At 34.5% G+C, this 16656-nt stretch overlaps 1 protein-coding gene across 1 annotated transcript in view; it reads left to right on the top strand.

Annotated features, from left to right (window-relative positions):
* The first annotated feature begins 473 nt into the window (after nucleotides 1-473).
* The window catches only part of LOC103030855 (proline-rich transmembrane protein 1), a 29493-nt gene continuing 13310 nt past the window's right edge, over nucleotides 474-16656 (top strand). Inside the window, exon 1 of the mRNA XM_007242131.4 lies at nucleotides 474-935. Within this exon, the coding sequence (XP_007242193.2) occupies nucleotides 582-935 (354 nt within the window). The 5' untranslated portion in view covers nucleotides 474-581. The remainder of the gene's footprint in view (nucleotides 936-16656) is intronic.

The following is a 16656-nucleotide window of genomic DNA, read 5'->3' as shown; positions in this document are numbered from 1 at the left end:
TCTGTAAATTTATATAAAACAGTACTATTTGAACAAAATCATCACAGTGTTTGACATGTCTTTTTATAATATAGTTTACATATATTTGACACACTGGACCACCCAAAAAAAACGCAATGTCATGTCAATCACCCATATACATAGCATACATATTTTTTAATGTGTAAAATGTTTTCTTCACGTTTTTATACAATTTTATATAATAAACTTGTAAACATGTTATTTATTGTGTTATTTATATATGTTAAAAAATTTTTATTCAGTTATTATGGAAAATTTAGACAAAAAATCTAATGTATTTGTATTTATTTCTTTATTTATTTATTCATTCATTCATTTATGTCTCATTTTCTATTCATTTATTTCACCAGAGTTCCAGTAATCAGGGTAAAAAATGAGCTTGTTTATTTGGTTGTCACTGCCCCTTTCTGATCCTCTGACCACGCCCCCACTGTGTGTAGCTTTTCAAGTAGTGCACCAACCAAGAAGAAGCTCAGAGTGAGGCCAGAGAGCAGCCAGTGTACAGAGGATCAGCAGAGCCACAGAGTAAGGCTATTTAAAACCAGAAAAACAGAGCAGAAATGGACCCCAGCAAGCCAGCAACTGCCCCTCCTGCAGGGTGGAATCCATCTGAGAAGTCAGGCATGGACCCCCAGCCTCCACCATACCAGGACTATAACACTGCTTATAATCAGCCCCAAGGAGGCTACCCCAACCAGACCGGCTACCCCCAGGGCCAGCCCTATGGAGCTCCGTACGGTCAGCCCTACCAGGGTCCTTATCAGGGTGGGCCTGCGGTCACTGTTCAGCCTGCAGTCTACGTGACAACCGGACCCCTGGCTCAGCCCCTTCCTGACTACTTGGGTTACTCCATCTTCACCATGCTGTGCTGCTGCTTACCCCTGGGTATTGCTGCCCTCATCTACTCTATAAATGTAAGTAGGAGTTATGGAATTCATTAGATGTCTTTCTTTTGCTGTCAGGGTACGGAAATGTTTATCCTTAAAGCAGCAGTGCCTAAAATAGTTTATTTTAAATTGAAACCAGTAGTGTTTCTTATTTCAGAGAGGACAAAATATAGTCTAATTAATGTTGTCATTGTCCTGGGACAACTATTCCTGTAATATCTTGTATATTTATTCTAAAATATAGTGGTCTGGTAGGTTTGTTGGATGTTATTGCCCTTTGACAAGTGAGCAAACAATATATTGAACTCAAAAACACAGAATTTCACACCGCCATTTATTTGAATTAATCAGCATTAAAAGTACTCTCCACATTGAGCTCATAAAACATAGAATTCCAAACTTTTGCAATTTGATTATATTAACCTGCATTAAAAGTTTTTCACATCATCTGTGCAATTACACCAGAGAGGTCTCTAAACCCATAAATTCATAAAAATAGGGAATTCGCTTTAAAGCAGCAGTCCCTATGTTTCTTTTAAGCAAAGAGCAGTGGAATTCCTAAGACGAGAGCACAAAATAGTATAATATAATAATTCTAAAATACAGTGGTCTGGTAGGTTTGTTGAATGTTATTGCACTCTACATTTTGACAAGTGAACAAAACAAAATACTCAACCTAAAAACACAGAATTTTTAAATCACAGCCATTTTTTGCATTAACCAGCATTAAAAGTTCTTCACAACCCTTCATGGAATTATACCAGAGAGGCTTTAAAGCAGCAGTCTTTAAATGTTTTTTTTTTTCTTCTTTTAAACAGAAAGCAGTGAAATTCCAGATTTCAGATAGGAAAGAATAGTCTAAAAAAATGCTAATTCTTATTTCAGAGAGGACAAAATAATCAAATTAATGCTGTTGTTGTGGGACAACTATTCGTGCCACATCTAATATATTTATTCTAAAATAGAGTGGTCTGGTAGGTTTGTTGGATGTAATTTCTCTCTACATTCTGAGCCATTTATTTGCATTAAGCAGCATTAAAAGTACTCATCAACATGCCCTACGATGAACACATAAGATGTTGCAGGGATGGTCATGCCAGGACATTGATACCATTTATACAATATTTTGTCCTCTCTTAACTAGTGCTGTGCAATATGACGATAAATATTGTGGGGGCGATAGCAAAGTGTCTATCGTGCTACTTACCTTTTATCGCCCCTATCGTTTCTACAGTAATTTCATCAATTATTCATGCAAATATATAAAGTAGGCTACGATAAAATGTATTGGCGTGGTCAATTTGCATAAACTCGGTTTATATAAGTGATAATAAAGTAATCTTCGTAAAAAAAGCTTCATAATATGGTTTTGTGACACGACGCTGCTTTACGTTATTTGACGGACACGCCAGTTTGTGACATGCTTTACGTTATTAAACTCATGAGAGCTGAACAATGGAGACGCATTGTTCTTTTGAAAAAATTAGCTACTGCATCTCCCTCATCTGTTTTCATTTGATACACATATATATTGCTGCACTAAAAGGTAGTAATTCTTATTTGTGAAAGTTGGGTTTAATGTCACTTTGAAATAAAGCTGGAAAAAAGTAAGTAATGATATTATTTTGTCATATTTTTCGAAGAATAACTGAAAACATACTTAAATGTGGAATATCATGATATATATCTTTATCGTGATATAAAAGATTCCATATCGTGATATACGATTTTTCCCATATCGCCCAGCACAACTCTCAACTCAAGAAATACACTGCTTTCTGTTTAAAAGAAGTAGAAAAAAGTAGGGACTGCTGCTTTAAAGGGACAGTCTTGGAAATTTGGAGGTTTAAAGACCTCTTTGTTGAGATTGCTGTAACTGCTCTGTACATGTTTACAGTATTCCAGAAATGACCAAACTGACCAAATAATATACTCAACTCTGTTGATACTCAATTGCTGATTTTAGGTAGGACAGAGTAGTCTAAAAATGCTGTTATTGTCCTGGGACAACTATCCCTGCCAAATCTAATAAAAAAAAATCTAAAATAGAGTGGCCTGGTAGGTTTGTTGGATGTTATTGCTCTCTAAACCCCTAAAGTTTACAGACTGTTACTTTAACTTATACTAAAAGCTAAGATTGTTTCTTCATTCTTAAAAAAGTTGCCTTTTGTTGAAAACATTGATCTATGCAACTTCAGAATTGCAAATACAAATATCTTTTATCTGTGAATAACAGAATGGACTGACACTGACGTGCCAAAAGTCATGAGACAGAAACTACTATTGAGTATCAGACAGTCACTTTAAATAACAGGAATGTTCTCAATCCAATAGTTCAATGGCCTTAAACAATGGAGTTCCAGTAAAACGCAAAGACTTGTTGGACAAACAGTCAAAGCTGATAACTGACACCATCCCACTGCATACTTAATTTTACTTTCTTAAATTACCGTAGGAGTTCCCAAATGCAGAACCACATGGTTTAGTGACACCAGCACCCATTACTCAGACTTACAAGGTATTAATAACACAGAAGAGAGGTCTGGACACTTGAGAAGTCTCATTACGGATGGCAGTTGTTTGGAATTCTGCTGATAGATAGTGACTCATCTACTGCAAACCGAGTTTATTAACACAAATGATGCCATCTACCTTAACCTAACTAACCTACAGTATTAACTTGGTGTCACTTTTGAAGAAAGCTTAGTTATTTTAACATTATAGTCATTAGATTAAGTTTTAGGGATGTTTTAAAAGTTTGACCCAGTTTTCCTGTTTTTTCTCTCTGCTTAACCAGAGTTACATAGTGCAGTTTGTAGTATGCCTTGCCCAGAGTAGCAACAATATAGGTGGTGATCTTCATACATGATTTTTTATGGGTATTTTAAGGTAAAAATACAACACAACCCTGCTTTCAAAGAAAAAAAAATACTTTGTACAACTCGAGCAGATTGCAATATCATCTCTACCACTAATGTGGTGCCTTTTAAAAGCAAATAAAAAGAAAAAAAGAAAACAAGTAATAATATCAAAACATCAGTTTTATAATAGAGACAAGGTTTATACATGATTGCTTTGCTAGAATAATGCTTCAGAATTAATAATACATTTTCCAGTAGCTGTAGGCCAAAATGTAGCAAATGTAACACTTTTTTTTACTTTCAATATAATAATCCAATGTTTATTTGATGGAGAAAAATGGAACAAGGAACTTGAGTCCTTAAGTAAACAGGTGTTAGGCAAGCAAAATAGTTTTAAAGTAAAGAGAAAATGAAAGAGAACTACATGCCAGTGGTAAAATGTTTTGCACTGTTTGTATACACGTGGAGTGCCTTGGATAGTTTGAAATTCATAAATAATTATAAAATAAACCAGATTTTTTCCTCTCCTGTTATGTTGCGGATCAAACTGACCAGATTCAAAGTCTAAAAACCAGGAGAAAAGCTTGTAAATCATTTTTGGAACAGGAAACCTTTTCTGCTGGGCGTTAATGGTGCAATGAACAAGCGGCGGATGAAAATGTTTATATTACACACTGATTGTTTCAGTCGGTTTGATCCAGTAGTGACAATAGGGGCTCCAAAGGTGAAACAAAGGTGAAAATATTACATTTAGACCAATAAAAAACAGTGTGGTTTGCTGGTATTATGTACAACAAAAAGCAGATGTGGGAATTATCATTGGTTAACTATAATATAGATAAGTAAGAGGTAAAAAATATTCTTTGGATAAACATGCATTTTTCTACGATAGCTGCACTGCACATCAACAGTAGTATTATACAGTTTATTATCACTTCTATCTAATAGTGTCTTATTAAAACTGGCATACACACAGTGCACCAGTCCAAAGTCTATCTGTGGACGTGTTTTTATGCACTTTGGTTGCTCATAATTCTGTATAATGCATTGTTAAGTGCTAACAGTGCTAATGCAGAACATGGACATGCTAACAATGCTAACCTGGGACATAAACTTGGGAAATATTTTGGTTGGTTTCCTGATTTACGGGTTAAAAAACACCAGTAAATGATTACTAAACCAGCTCCAAACTCCAACTCCAAAGTTACACTATGTGCTTTATTATAACTTGGGAGTGAAATTATTTCCAGCTCCAACATCTGACTTCTGAGTTTTTTTTTTTAATATTAGAAATTATTTGTGAAAATATATATAGATATATATTTATGTGTAGAATAAAAAAATAACTATAAGTGGAGCTATGTGAAATATGAATAGCAGTGTTAAACAAATGACTCCACTGCAATAAACAGACAAAATACAAATATTATGTTTGATTTTGTACATTTAATTTATTAATTAATGTATTGTTATTTTTTTTAAACTCTGTTTTTGAGTGCATTATTGGCAGAAAATAGCAGTCTTATATTTTTTCATCACTAGAATATAAGTCAGGTCTGAAAGGGTTAAAGCAGATTATTAATCACCTATGGAGTTCTATAATTAATAAGTAAGTGTGTTTTTTGTGTTCAGTATGTTTATTCTATGTTTAAATATATAAGAGATTAAAAAAAACATATACTCAGGATTCTTCAAATATGTGAGCAATTCATAATTACAAAATTGATATTTTTATATGTTAACAGCAACATTAAAGTAATATCTGAGCTATTGTTTCATTTTTAATCATTTAATCTCAAATTGTTATATTTAATAGTAAGCTTCAACCTTTAACATGCAGCTTTTATATTAAATACTGTGCAAATCTTCCCTGTATTTCAGGTTTATAGTTAAGGAAAATAAAAATATATAAAACATGACTGCCACATAAAATAGTTATTTACAGGTTTCTGACAGAAGCAAATGTCTATGTACTGAGATTCCCTGTTACAGCTTCTATATGTAAAAAATATTAAATTTTGGAAATCCCATTTCTACTTAAAAGTATCTAACATTATCCTAGATACTATAAGTCTAAATGTTACTTGCATCAATCTGAAAAACAGATAAATTAACATGCTGTAAAATCTCTGAACAGATCTATATTCTGCAGAATGTTTGTGCACACTGAAAGCCAGTCCGTGCTCGTGCTTGTGGACGTGGTACATCAAGGCATTCCATTGTTTAGGGATTATCTGAGGGAGGGGCTGCTCAGAGCTGTGAATGCTTGTCTCTGTTTGATGGATCAGTTTACATCATGTTGGGTCTCGGTTTTGTGCTGTCGCATGATCTTTGACAGAAATTTGGCTCTAACTCTGCCCAGACAGCTTTATAGCTTTATAGATCTGTTCATAAAATTATAAAACTATAAAAATATCTAGTCTAGGAGACTGGTCTTTACATATCCTACTGCTAGGTCAGTCACGAGAACCTATTTTTTTTTTAATGATATAGTTTGTCCTGGATATTTGTGTATATTTGTGTACTGCACTTAAAATCCTTTTTTCCAAGTTCGCTTTATATTTCTGTGCACCTTGTGTATGAGTTTTACCAGTCAGGTTGTAAGGAGCAGTAAAGCCACTCTGCTACAGCATTATAAAGGAGTTTCAATTTAGTTTCCCCAGCACTATTAGCATTAGCCACTAACCGCACTAAGCGCTAGCTGTTTCGTTGTTCAGAGGTGAGTATTATCAGCCTGTAGGCTGCTGCTAACCCCGGCTAGCACTGCTGCAGCAGCATAAGCATTAGCCGCTAACCACAGTGCTAGCTTTTTTTGCTGTTCAGATGCGAGTATATTGGACTGTAGTCTGTGTGTTTATTGTATTAAAATAAGCTGTATGGGACGAACCGCTAATACCACCCAGGTTTCCCAGAACACTCAAGTTTCCTCAGTGTAGTGCTCTTGGAAGATAGCGGTTAGCTGGAAATCTGGAAATCTAAGCTTACTGTAAATAAACAGAAGCACTTTACTCACCCAAATAAACCGTTTTCAGGAGAGAAATCTGTGTAGATTAACATCCAGTGCTCATTTGACTTGTCTGACCCGTCTGAAATGTTTTTTTTTTTTTTAGAATTACAGTTTTGTTTACTTAACTTAGCTTAGCTTTACAGGCCTGCTGAATTTAGATGGAAAACATGGCGACGCCCCTGTTTCTACTACTAGTTACTAGTGTCGCATAAAATGTGCCTTATAATCTTTTTTTATTATGTATGAAAATAGACCAGAAAATATACATTTATTGATAGTGCGCCTTATAGTGCATAAAAAACAGTACATTCATGGCATTTAGCTGACACTCTTTTCCAGACTTACAAGGTTATTCCTGTTACAGAGGTGAGCCAATGTTGTGTTAGGAGTCTTGCTCATGGACTCTTATTGGTGTAGTGCAGCATTCAGTCACCCAGATTGGAAATTGAACCCCAGTCTCCCACATGATGTGATCGCTTACTAGCAGGTAGTGGTGTTATCCATGGCGCCACACCAACTATTCTCTGCCCGAACCCGGCTTCAGTGCCTCCTCCACTTGTCTGCATTACGCACTTAACTTGCAGTGCTGTGTGTAGCAGTTCTTAAAAAAAAACTTTTTTCTTAAATAATAGGTCTATGCTTCTTCAGTGTTGCAATGTTTATTCAGTGTTCATTCCGAACAAATTTTGCTCACTTAAACAGCCCAAAAAAGTTTTAAAAAGCTCAGTTTAACGGTCTACTTACTAAAAAGATGTCGGGTTTAAATCGGGCTTGGGCTCGTAATGACAGTTTTTTTGGGCGGGTCAGGTCGAGCTCGGGCAGAAAATTATTTTTTGGGCCCGTTCTAATCTCCAATACCAACCACTGTATAAATGCAATAGTAAAATTGTAGAGTAAGAAAGCGTAAATTTATCATTCCTGAGAAACTTATCAATCCAGATTTCTTTACAATGGTGGTGATAGAAATCAGATATCACAATAACTGCAACACAAATATAAATGTTATATTTGCTATTCAAAACAACCTGAGAGCCTTAACATGTCTTATTATTATAGTAAAATAGTGGAAAATATGAAAAATCTTTTCTTTGGGGACCATTTTGCTCAATACCGCAGTTAATTCTCACCTCATAATCTGATTCTGATTGAGAATGGTTCTAAATGTACAGGTATTTGTGATAATAGTATTTTTTACACTATAAAACTGTATAACTTCTCACACACTGGCGACTATGTGAAAAAAACAACTGAGCTGAACGTGATACTGGGACAGTTCTATGGACAGCTCTCTAGATGTACCATGAAAAACGAGCCTTATTGTATCATCAGTCAGCAAATAGGGCTGTGATTCAGCAAGAATTTAGCAATATAATACGCATCACATTATAGGGGTTATATTTCATATATTGCTTTTACTTTTTATCAAATTAGAACAGTTATCCAGAACTACTATCCAGTAAGCGGATTTTAAAAACAACATAAAAACACTTTTATATTAACAAATCTATTTCAATCGATCCTGGTGTTTAAAGAATGAGCCCGAGTTTAAACCTGCAAACAACAACAGTCTCCCGACGTCATCCTCAGCACCATTAAATCAATTAGATATGAGAGACAAGAGAGACTAAACCATTAGAGAACCATTAGGCCATTAACCATTATCTAATATACACCACAGGCTTTTAACAGCCTACTGCCTTTGTACTGTCTGCCTGGGGAAGTGCTACCCTCATATAGCAATGAATACTTAAAATAATAAAGCATATTCAGTATGTATTCAGGGCTTCTTTGGCAATTATTTTTCTTTATTTGGTTAGAACTAATAATGATGTACACCCTTCACTGTTAAACAAAATAAATGTAAAAAAAAAAAATGCTGCTGCCAGAATATCTTTTGTCCGACAAAAAACAGACATAAGGTTATATGAGGTTAAATTAACTGTAAAATGTGTTTTAAATGAATAACTTATTTGTTACAATAAAACATATATATTTTTTCACATGTAGAATAACTGTACATTTACAATATGTCATTGTGCCATATTTACATTAATTTGATTATCAATGTACTTTAATATAGTGAAATTTAACAAAATATGTACTATTCTGGCAGAAGGTGTGACAAAAATATATTCTGTTTTTACATTTATTTTCTTGCTTATTTTGGTGAAGTCATAAACTGTATTCAGCACTGTAAAACTACTTTTAAATTTTGGTAATCTGCCATCTATTTACTTCAGTTTCTGAATCAGTTTCTCTGATGTTGCTATTTATAGGTATATGTTTGAGTAAAATGAACATTGTTGTTTAATTCTATGAACTACAGACAACATTTCTCCCAAATTCCAAATAAAAATATTGTCATTTTAGAGTATTTATTTTCAGAGCTCAATTAATGCAAAAAAAAAAAACAAGTTCATATTCATCCATTTTGGTGGAATAACCCTGGTTGCTGTTTAATCACAGTTTTCATGCATCTTGGCATGTTCTCCTCCACCAGTCTTACACACTGCTTATAGGTTCCATTTCAGAATAAGCCTCAGCTTGACGCTCTACCACACTCCCTTTGGTTAAGTCCACCAAAAAACAAAAAAAAGGAAATACGAAAAGAAATCCACAGAACCATTGGGTTTAAAGTTGAACAGTTTACTTCTTCCAAGTTAGGTTACATTCTTCCAAAGTCCTTCCAAAGTTAACCAAAAAGGGGAACTTAACAAAGAAAGAAAGAGAGAGAGGTAAAAAAACTGTTTGGCTTTAAGGCTCCATCTTCTCCTTCTTGTTCACCAACTGCCCTATCCCCCTCCCTCTCCTGATTCTCTCTGGAACTCTTAGCCCCTCCCACAGCCTCCTTCTCATGGTAGAGTCCAATTACCCACAGCTAGCAAGGCAACCACTCTGTTCTAAATCTAACTTTCCACAATACATAAATTATCTATATAAATACCTAAATTCTATATATTAACATATGAACTGTAAATCCTTCAAATAAAAATTAATTGTACGTAATAATGAACTTGAAATATGTTATTCTTTCTAATAATCCAACAACCAGATAAACATTATATACAAAAACTAAATTTAGGCTCTTACACTGCTTTTGGACTAATTTTATACCACTCCCGCTGCAAAAAATCAAGCAGTTCAGCTTGGTTTGATGGCTTGTTATCATCCATCTTCCTCTAGATTATATTCCAAAAGTTTTTTTAATTTGGTAAAATCAAAGAAACTTTAGAAATTTCTAAGTGGTTTCTTGTTTTCTTCCACAGCTGGTTGTATAATGAATACAGAAAATTTGTTTTAAAGCACAGCTGTGCTGATATTCACGATAACACACTTCTCTTCCCAAAATAAAACTCCCTGCATGTAAATCTAGGTCTAAAAATACACTGTAGAAAGTAAGGTTTATGGAAATCCCACTCAAAAAGCTAAAACAACGGGTTAGATAACAGACACATTAGGCATTTTAAGCAATTTAATGAGAATTTAATGACACTTTTTAGATGTCTGATTACATTCACCACCACAGTGAACAATTCTGACTTGGTAAGCATATAGGTCTTTAAATTTAATAGATGGCAGTTAATGATAGCTGCAGGACTGACTGATGCAGCATTAGTGCCTTTTGGGGGAATAACCCTGTTTTTTAATCACAGTTTTCGTGCATCTTGGCATGTTCTCCTCCACCAGTCTTACACACTGCTTTTGGAAAACTTTTTGACTTTACTCCTGGTGCAAAACCTCAAGCAGTTTGGTTTGATGGCTTGGGATCATCCATCTTCCTCTTGATTATATTCAAGAGGTTTTCAATTTGGTAAAATCAAAGAAACTCATCATTTTAAAGTGGTCTCTTATTTTTTTCCAGAGCTGTATGAACTTTCATATCGTTAACAGCTAAAGGGCTGTACTGTTTATTCTGTTTATTTGGGTCACACATTTGTGTGTCTTACACTTGAACATGTTCCTGTAAATTAATGATAGAAAAAATAATCATTAACCCAAATGAATAATCACAATTGCAGAAAATGCAATGCTGGATCAGAGTTGAGCTACATTCTTAAGGCTTGAGTGGTGGATGACTTATCACATAGTGTTCACTTGTGATTGCACACCTAAAGCACCTGATACAGATCACACACATCTCAGCTAAACAAATTGAACATTTGGTAGGAAGTTGTGAAATTCTGGAAAAATATTATATCTGTGTATTTTCTTTTTTCAGTTTTTTAACCTTGGTCAGAGGACACAAATGACAAAACTTTGTTAAGAGAAAAGGGAAAAAATTCAACTGTGTGCTATTTTTGGCGTGGGATTCTAGTAGTACATTAGTAATAAGCCAATAACAGTACACTTGTATTTTCTTTATGTTTTAATTACAGGTTGTAACAGAAAATAGCTAATGTTTTTCCTTGTAAATAGTAATTTAAATGTTTTGTTTTTAGTAAAAACGCTATATTCTTCAGGCACAGTTCTGCTACTCTGCTACTCTGTTTGTGGCGCTAAAACAAACTCATTAAGTTAGACTTATAAAGCAAGACACTCATTAGGTAGGAAACTCATTGAGTTAGGAGGTGAAGAAATTCTGTAAAACGTCTCCTGTGCTCGTCTATTCCTGGACTTTCCAGTTTTTCAGCCCGGTTATCATAAATGTTCATCTTCCTTGTTGACGAAAACATGCCTTATCACTGACTGCATCAGTGTGTCAAGGTTCCTTTATTGTACAGTATGTTTAACTAACCTTTATTATAACAACAGCGATTTATGGATTGGCCAGGGAGCACACCCCAAGCCACCCATTTAGGTCTATTTACACTAGAACAGCAGAGTAAACACACAGACTTCTGTTCAGTTTAAACTAGGCTTCATAACTCAGTGGAAGAAACTCAATGAGGAACACGTGGACGAATATGATGGCCAAACATTATTTAGCAAATATTTGGGCACCAGTTCAAGCACGACTTGAACTGGTGCTCAAATATTTGCTTGAGTTGAATATAGACGTAGCTCGCTGTACTTTATATAAATCAGTGGTCGTCTCCTACGCCAGGATATAGTTTTGTCACATGTTTTGGCTTATTAAGCAAGGTGTCGTGTGAAAGCATGTGTTCTATTAAAGGAGAACTCCAGAGTGAAATGGGATTTGGGTGTATTAAAACATGATCGAAAGTCCTTACCTTTGATGAACAGCCCTCCTCCGCTCTCCTGCAGCTTTCTAAGTATTTTGTGCACTTTTAAAGCCCAAACAGGCTTTAGAATGGATAATTATCCAGGCTCAAAGTAGCTTCACACTTCATTGGTAGAATCTGGACAGCTCTGATATTTAAAACGAGGCATTTAGAACTTTAAAACTGCACAGGTTGTTTAATATATAACACTGTTTACATCCATAGTGTAGGTAAATCTCTGGGCATCGCTATCTTAAATTTCAAAAAGTCAGAATAAGTCAACCGTCGAGCACGAACAGTAAAACATTTTGAGCAATGTTTATGTAATGTGTTGTTGGTTCTTTGCATTCTAATATCAGCAGTAACCAGATATTTTCAGTATTTTCACCAACAGCTGGAACGCATGCATTTCCAAGGAATTAATTTTGCAATCTGCTCAACTATCCTATCTATTCATTCATGCTCGACGGTTGACGTATTATGACTTAAATTTAGGATGGCGGCGCCCGGAGATTTACATATGCTATAGGATGTAAACAGTGGCTTTTAATAAACTTAAAGCAGTTTTAAAGTTTCTAATGCCTCGTTTTAAATGTCAGAGCTCTCTGGATTCTACCAATGAAGTGTAGAGATACTTTGAGCCTGAATAAAAGTGTAAAAAGTGATTTCTCTTCAGGGGCAAAATATGCCCCATCTCACTCATTCTAAAAGCCTGTTTGGGCAAAGTGCACAAAATACTGGATCTCAGAAAGATGCATGAGAATGGAGGTGGGCTATTCAACAAAAAGAAATCCTCTTTTTAATCATGTTTTAATACACATAATACAGTCCATTTACACAAAAGTTCTCTTTTAAGCCATGTAAGGAAGATTAAGGTTGCAGAATGTGCAGCTGGCATTTGTGCCGTTAAGATATACTCTTGAGCTGTCAGCAGTATGTGGATGAGCAGGTTGCAAGGTCGACGTACTGGTTGCGAGACCTTAGTATAATAACATTGGGCTGTAAAAGTGCCTGTGATAAAGACTAAAGAAATGCTGACACCAGGCTTTCTGACCTTCTGATACCAGATTTCTATAAAGCTGCTTTATGACAACTTCAGTTCTTCTGGGTGCAACTACGTTTTGACAATGTGTGTATGTTTAATTTTCTAATTTCTTAAACTAATTTTGTAAACCGCCCACAAGCCACGTCTAGTCAGATAGAAGCTAACAATGCTAGGAACAACATAACAGTTAGTTCCTGTGTTATTTGTGCAAATAACACATCAGTGTTATACAGTAATCTTCGCCCAGTAATTCAGAGCTAAGAAACAAATGGTTAGAATTTGTCTGTGGAACACCACCAGTGAAGTAGATTTGAGATTTCTGGACCTGGACTACCCACCTTTGTGTGTAAGTAACTATAGGTTTAAATAGGATCTCCAGTGGATTTCACATTCACAGAAACTCTAAGACTAGGACAGTGGCTAAACTACACTTAGCAGGACGTTACTCATGTTGTAAAGTAAAATATGACAATGCAAAGACTGTTATTAGTGTAAAAATGTATATTTTTTTAAACCTTTCTAACTGTTGTTCGTCTCGCTGCCTCCTGGTGTCTCAATGCTGTTAGACAATCAGAGGCAATATGTTTGCATGTATAAATATTTATAAGCAAGAGCCGAAATCCTATCGTGTCCCTCCAGTTCTTCTGGGCGCAGCTACTTTTTGACAATGTGGGTATGTTTAATTTATTAATCTAATTTCGTAAACTGGTAGAGCTCTGCTTGTGAAGTCCCAACCAATGGAAGAGCTTTTGGTATCTGCTTTGATAAAATATCTCATGCATGTAGCATTTTACAAAAAAACAATAAAATGACCCATATTCTTATCTTGTAGTTAAATTATAGTCATTTTTTATGTTCTCAGAACTAATTAACAGTTCTCTGAAGGCATAGAAGGCCCTGAAATGTTCCACTGACCCTTTCTGTCATTATATTTAATCAAAATTCAACTTTATTAAAGACTTATTCAAAATGATCAGGTTAAAAATATCACAGCTATTGCAAAACACATTCTTTGTCCTACCATTTGGCCATAGAAAGCGTGGTGTGTGAGCTTTTATAACTGCTGAACTACTTTACTTCATTTGGAGAGCTATGTAAACAGGTTTAAATCAGCCTCCCAAGCCGTGAGAACAGTGACACAGTGTTTAGCCTCTTGCATTCTTTGCTGATGTCATTGTGTGGTCAGATCATTAGGAGGAGGATCTTGCACAATTCAGGGATGTTCAAACTGGGATGTTCAAATTATTGTACGAACATGACGTAAAGCAATAGTCATAAATAGCAGAAAACACATAGATACATTATTTCCTTCACTAAAATGGAAATAATTGGGTCCAAGTGCAAATCAGGGGATCACAAATGAACATTATAAAGCTTTTTGATTTAGTATAAGTCAATAATATAGCTTTTTTTATTATTATTATTATTTTTTTTTTTTTGCACTGTGCATAGTAGATCTTCAGTTTCTATGTTTAAAAGATGCTAGATATACTTAAAAGGCCATTCCACCAAATGGGTGCCATTTGCTTGTTGTAACTCTTCCAAATTAATTTTTTTTTTTATCTTTTTTTATCTCTGAATCTAATAACACATGTATTTAACTATCTAACATGGTCTGGTCAAACTCAGGCAGCTTTACTTTTCTTTTTTCAAGGTTTCTAAGCTGAAAAGATGGTTACAAACTCATGTGATATTTAAAAAGCATGTTTAAAAGCAAGTCCACTAATTCCTCTGGTTTTTGAAAGCCTTTGAAAGCCATTTCAAATAAACGTTTGACTGAATGTGCAAATAATTGATATTTATGACACTTATTTCTGTTACTGGAACTCACTTCTGGTACTGGCACTCACTCCTGTTACTTTTTATATTTTGAGTAACAGGACTGAAAGGAACAGGAAAGAGTTTTTAGCACAGGATTGGCAAAAATATGAAAAATAGATCATAAATGGGGGCTATGCTAATAGAAAGAGGACACTGAGCACATTCTAGTGTTTTTCCCAAAATTTGTATTTTAAAAATAAACAAATAGAATCTTAGAATTAATTTAGGTAACAGGACAGAGCGTTGAGATTGAGCTCCTCAGTCAGAGTTACAATAAGATTAAATATACAGAAAAACTAATGAGGGAACTTAATTTTGACCTTCCCATGATCTCATAGTCTTTAGAAGAAGCAGCTGATGTCACTTCCTGTTGTAGATGTGACTGGTTGTAGAATGGTATGTAGAATGGTAACAGGACTGAGTGAAACTAAAATGTGTATTTTAACTTAAATATTATGGATTTATCATGAAAAAATATTTTTAGAGCATAGATGGGATTTGGAGTCACACAACAATGCAAAAAAACATCAATTATATTTTTAATTACATATCTTACTGCAAAAAAAATTCTGTTGGCAAAACTAGACAAAATATATGTAAATTGAGATGCAAATGCCTAAATGAAGCAAAAAAATCTGCCAATGGGGTGAGCTGATTTTTTTCCCTTAAAATAACCAATCACAAAGTCTCAAAATGAATAAAGTAAGACTTAAATCAAGCCAAAAGTCCTTATTCTGTGGGTTTAATTTATACAGAAAAATCTAAATAACTTAACTTGTAACTTTTTGTGCTTATTTTGAGTTTAAATTACTTAAAACAAGGTAAAAAAAAAACTAAATAAGATTAAATTAGGTTATTATTCCCAAAATTAGTAAAACAATCTTACACAAAACAATGCTTATTGAGTCAAAATTCTTATCAGAGAAAATAGAAGATTTACTGCCTTGAAATTATATAATTTCACTAACTAAGATTTAGTTTTTTGCAGTGCACTATGGTTAATAATAAAATGTATTTTATAGTTATTTTGTGTGCACATTTATACATGTTATTTCCTGGGGAATGGGCCTTAAACACTTGACTGCAGCTCTCGGCTTTGCACTCCACCACCCTTAAATTAGGTATTTTCTGTTGTTTTTTTTTTGGAAATATACTTTTACTCCTACTTGAGTGATTATATGACCGAAGTAGCATCACTGCTGCTGTACCCACCCACGTCTGATAATAATACCACCATACAAAAACCCAGTCTGGAGATAATGAAGTACATTATGTGTGATGAGAAACATAGTGCACACACTGCAAAAAATCCATTGGCAAAAACTACACAAAATATATGTAAATAAAGATGTTTATGCTCATGTTAAGCAAAAAAACTGCCAATGGGGTAAGCACATTTTTCTTAGTAAGATTTATTAAAACAAGCAATTACAAAGTCTCAAAATGAATGAACACCTAAATCAAGCAAATATCACTGTTTTTTGGCTTATATTTGGACACAAGAAACAGAATAACTTGAGTGAGGACTTTTTTAAATTAAAACTACTTAAAATAAGGTGAAAATTCTAAGTGAGTCTGATCAAGATTATTATTCCTAAAATAAGAAAAATAATCTTCCACGTACACAATGCTTAGTAAGACAAAAAACTATTATCGGAGAAAAAATAAGATTTGTTGCCTTGAAATTTAATAATTTGACTTCCTAAGATTTAGTTTTTTGCAGTGCACGACCTGAACTGAGAGGCAGAAATTGTGTCATTGGGTGTTCGGGTAGTTTGTCACAGTGTCAGCTGCTGTATCATGCCACTGATCTTCTGCCAATTCAGCAAGAGTCAGGAGTCATTATGGGGAA

Source organism: Astyanax mexicanus, chromosome 1 (genome assembly GCF_023375975.1).
Source record: "Astyanax mexicanus isolate ESR-SI-001 chromosome 1, AstMex3_surface, whole genome shotgun sequence".
NCBI lineage: Eukaryota > Metazoa > Chordata > Actinopteri > Characiformes > Acestrorhamphidae > Astyanax > Astyanax mexicanus.
This window is presented reverse-complemented; position numbering and strand designations above follow the sequence as displayed.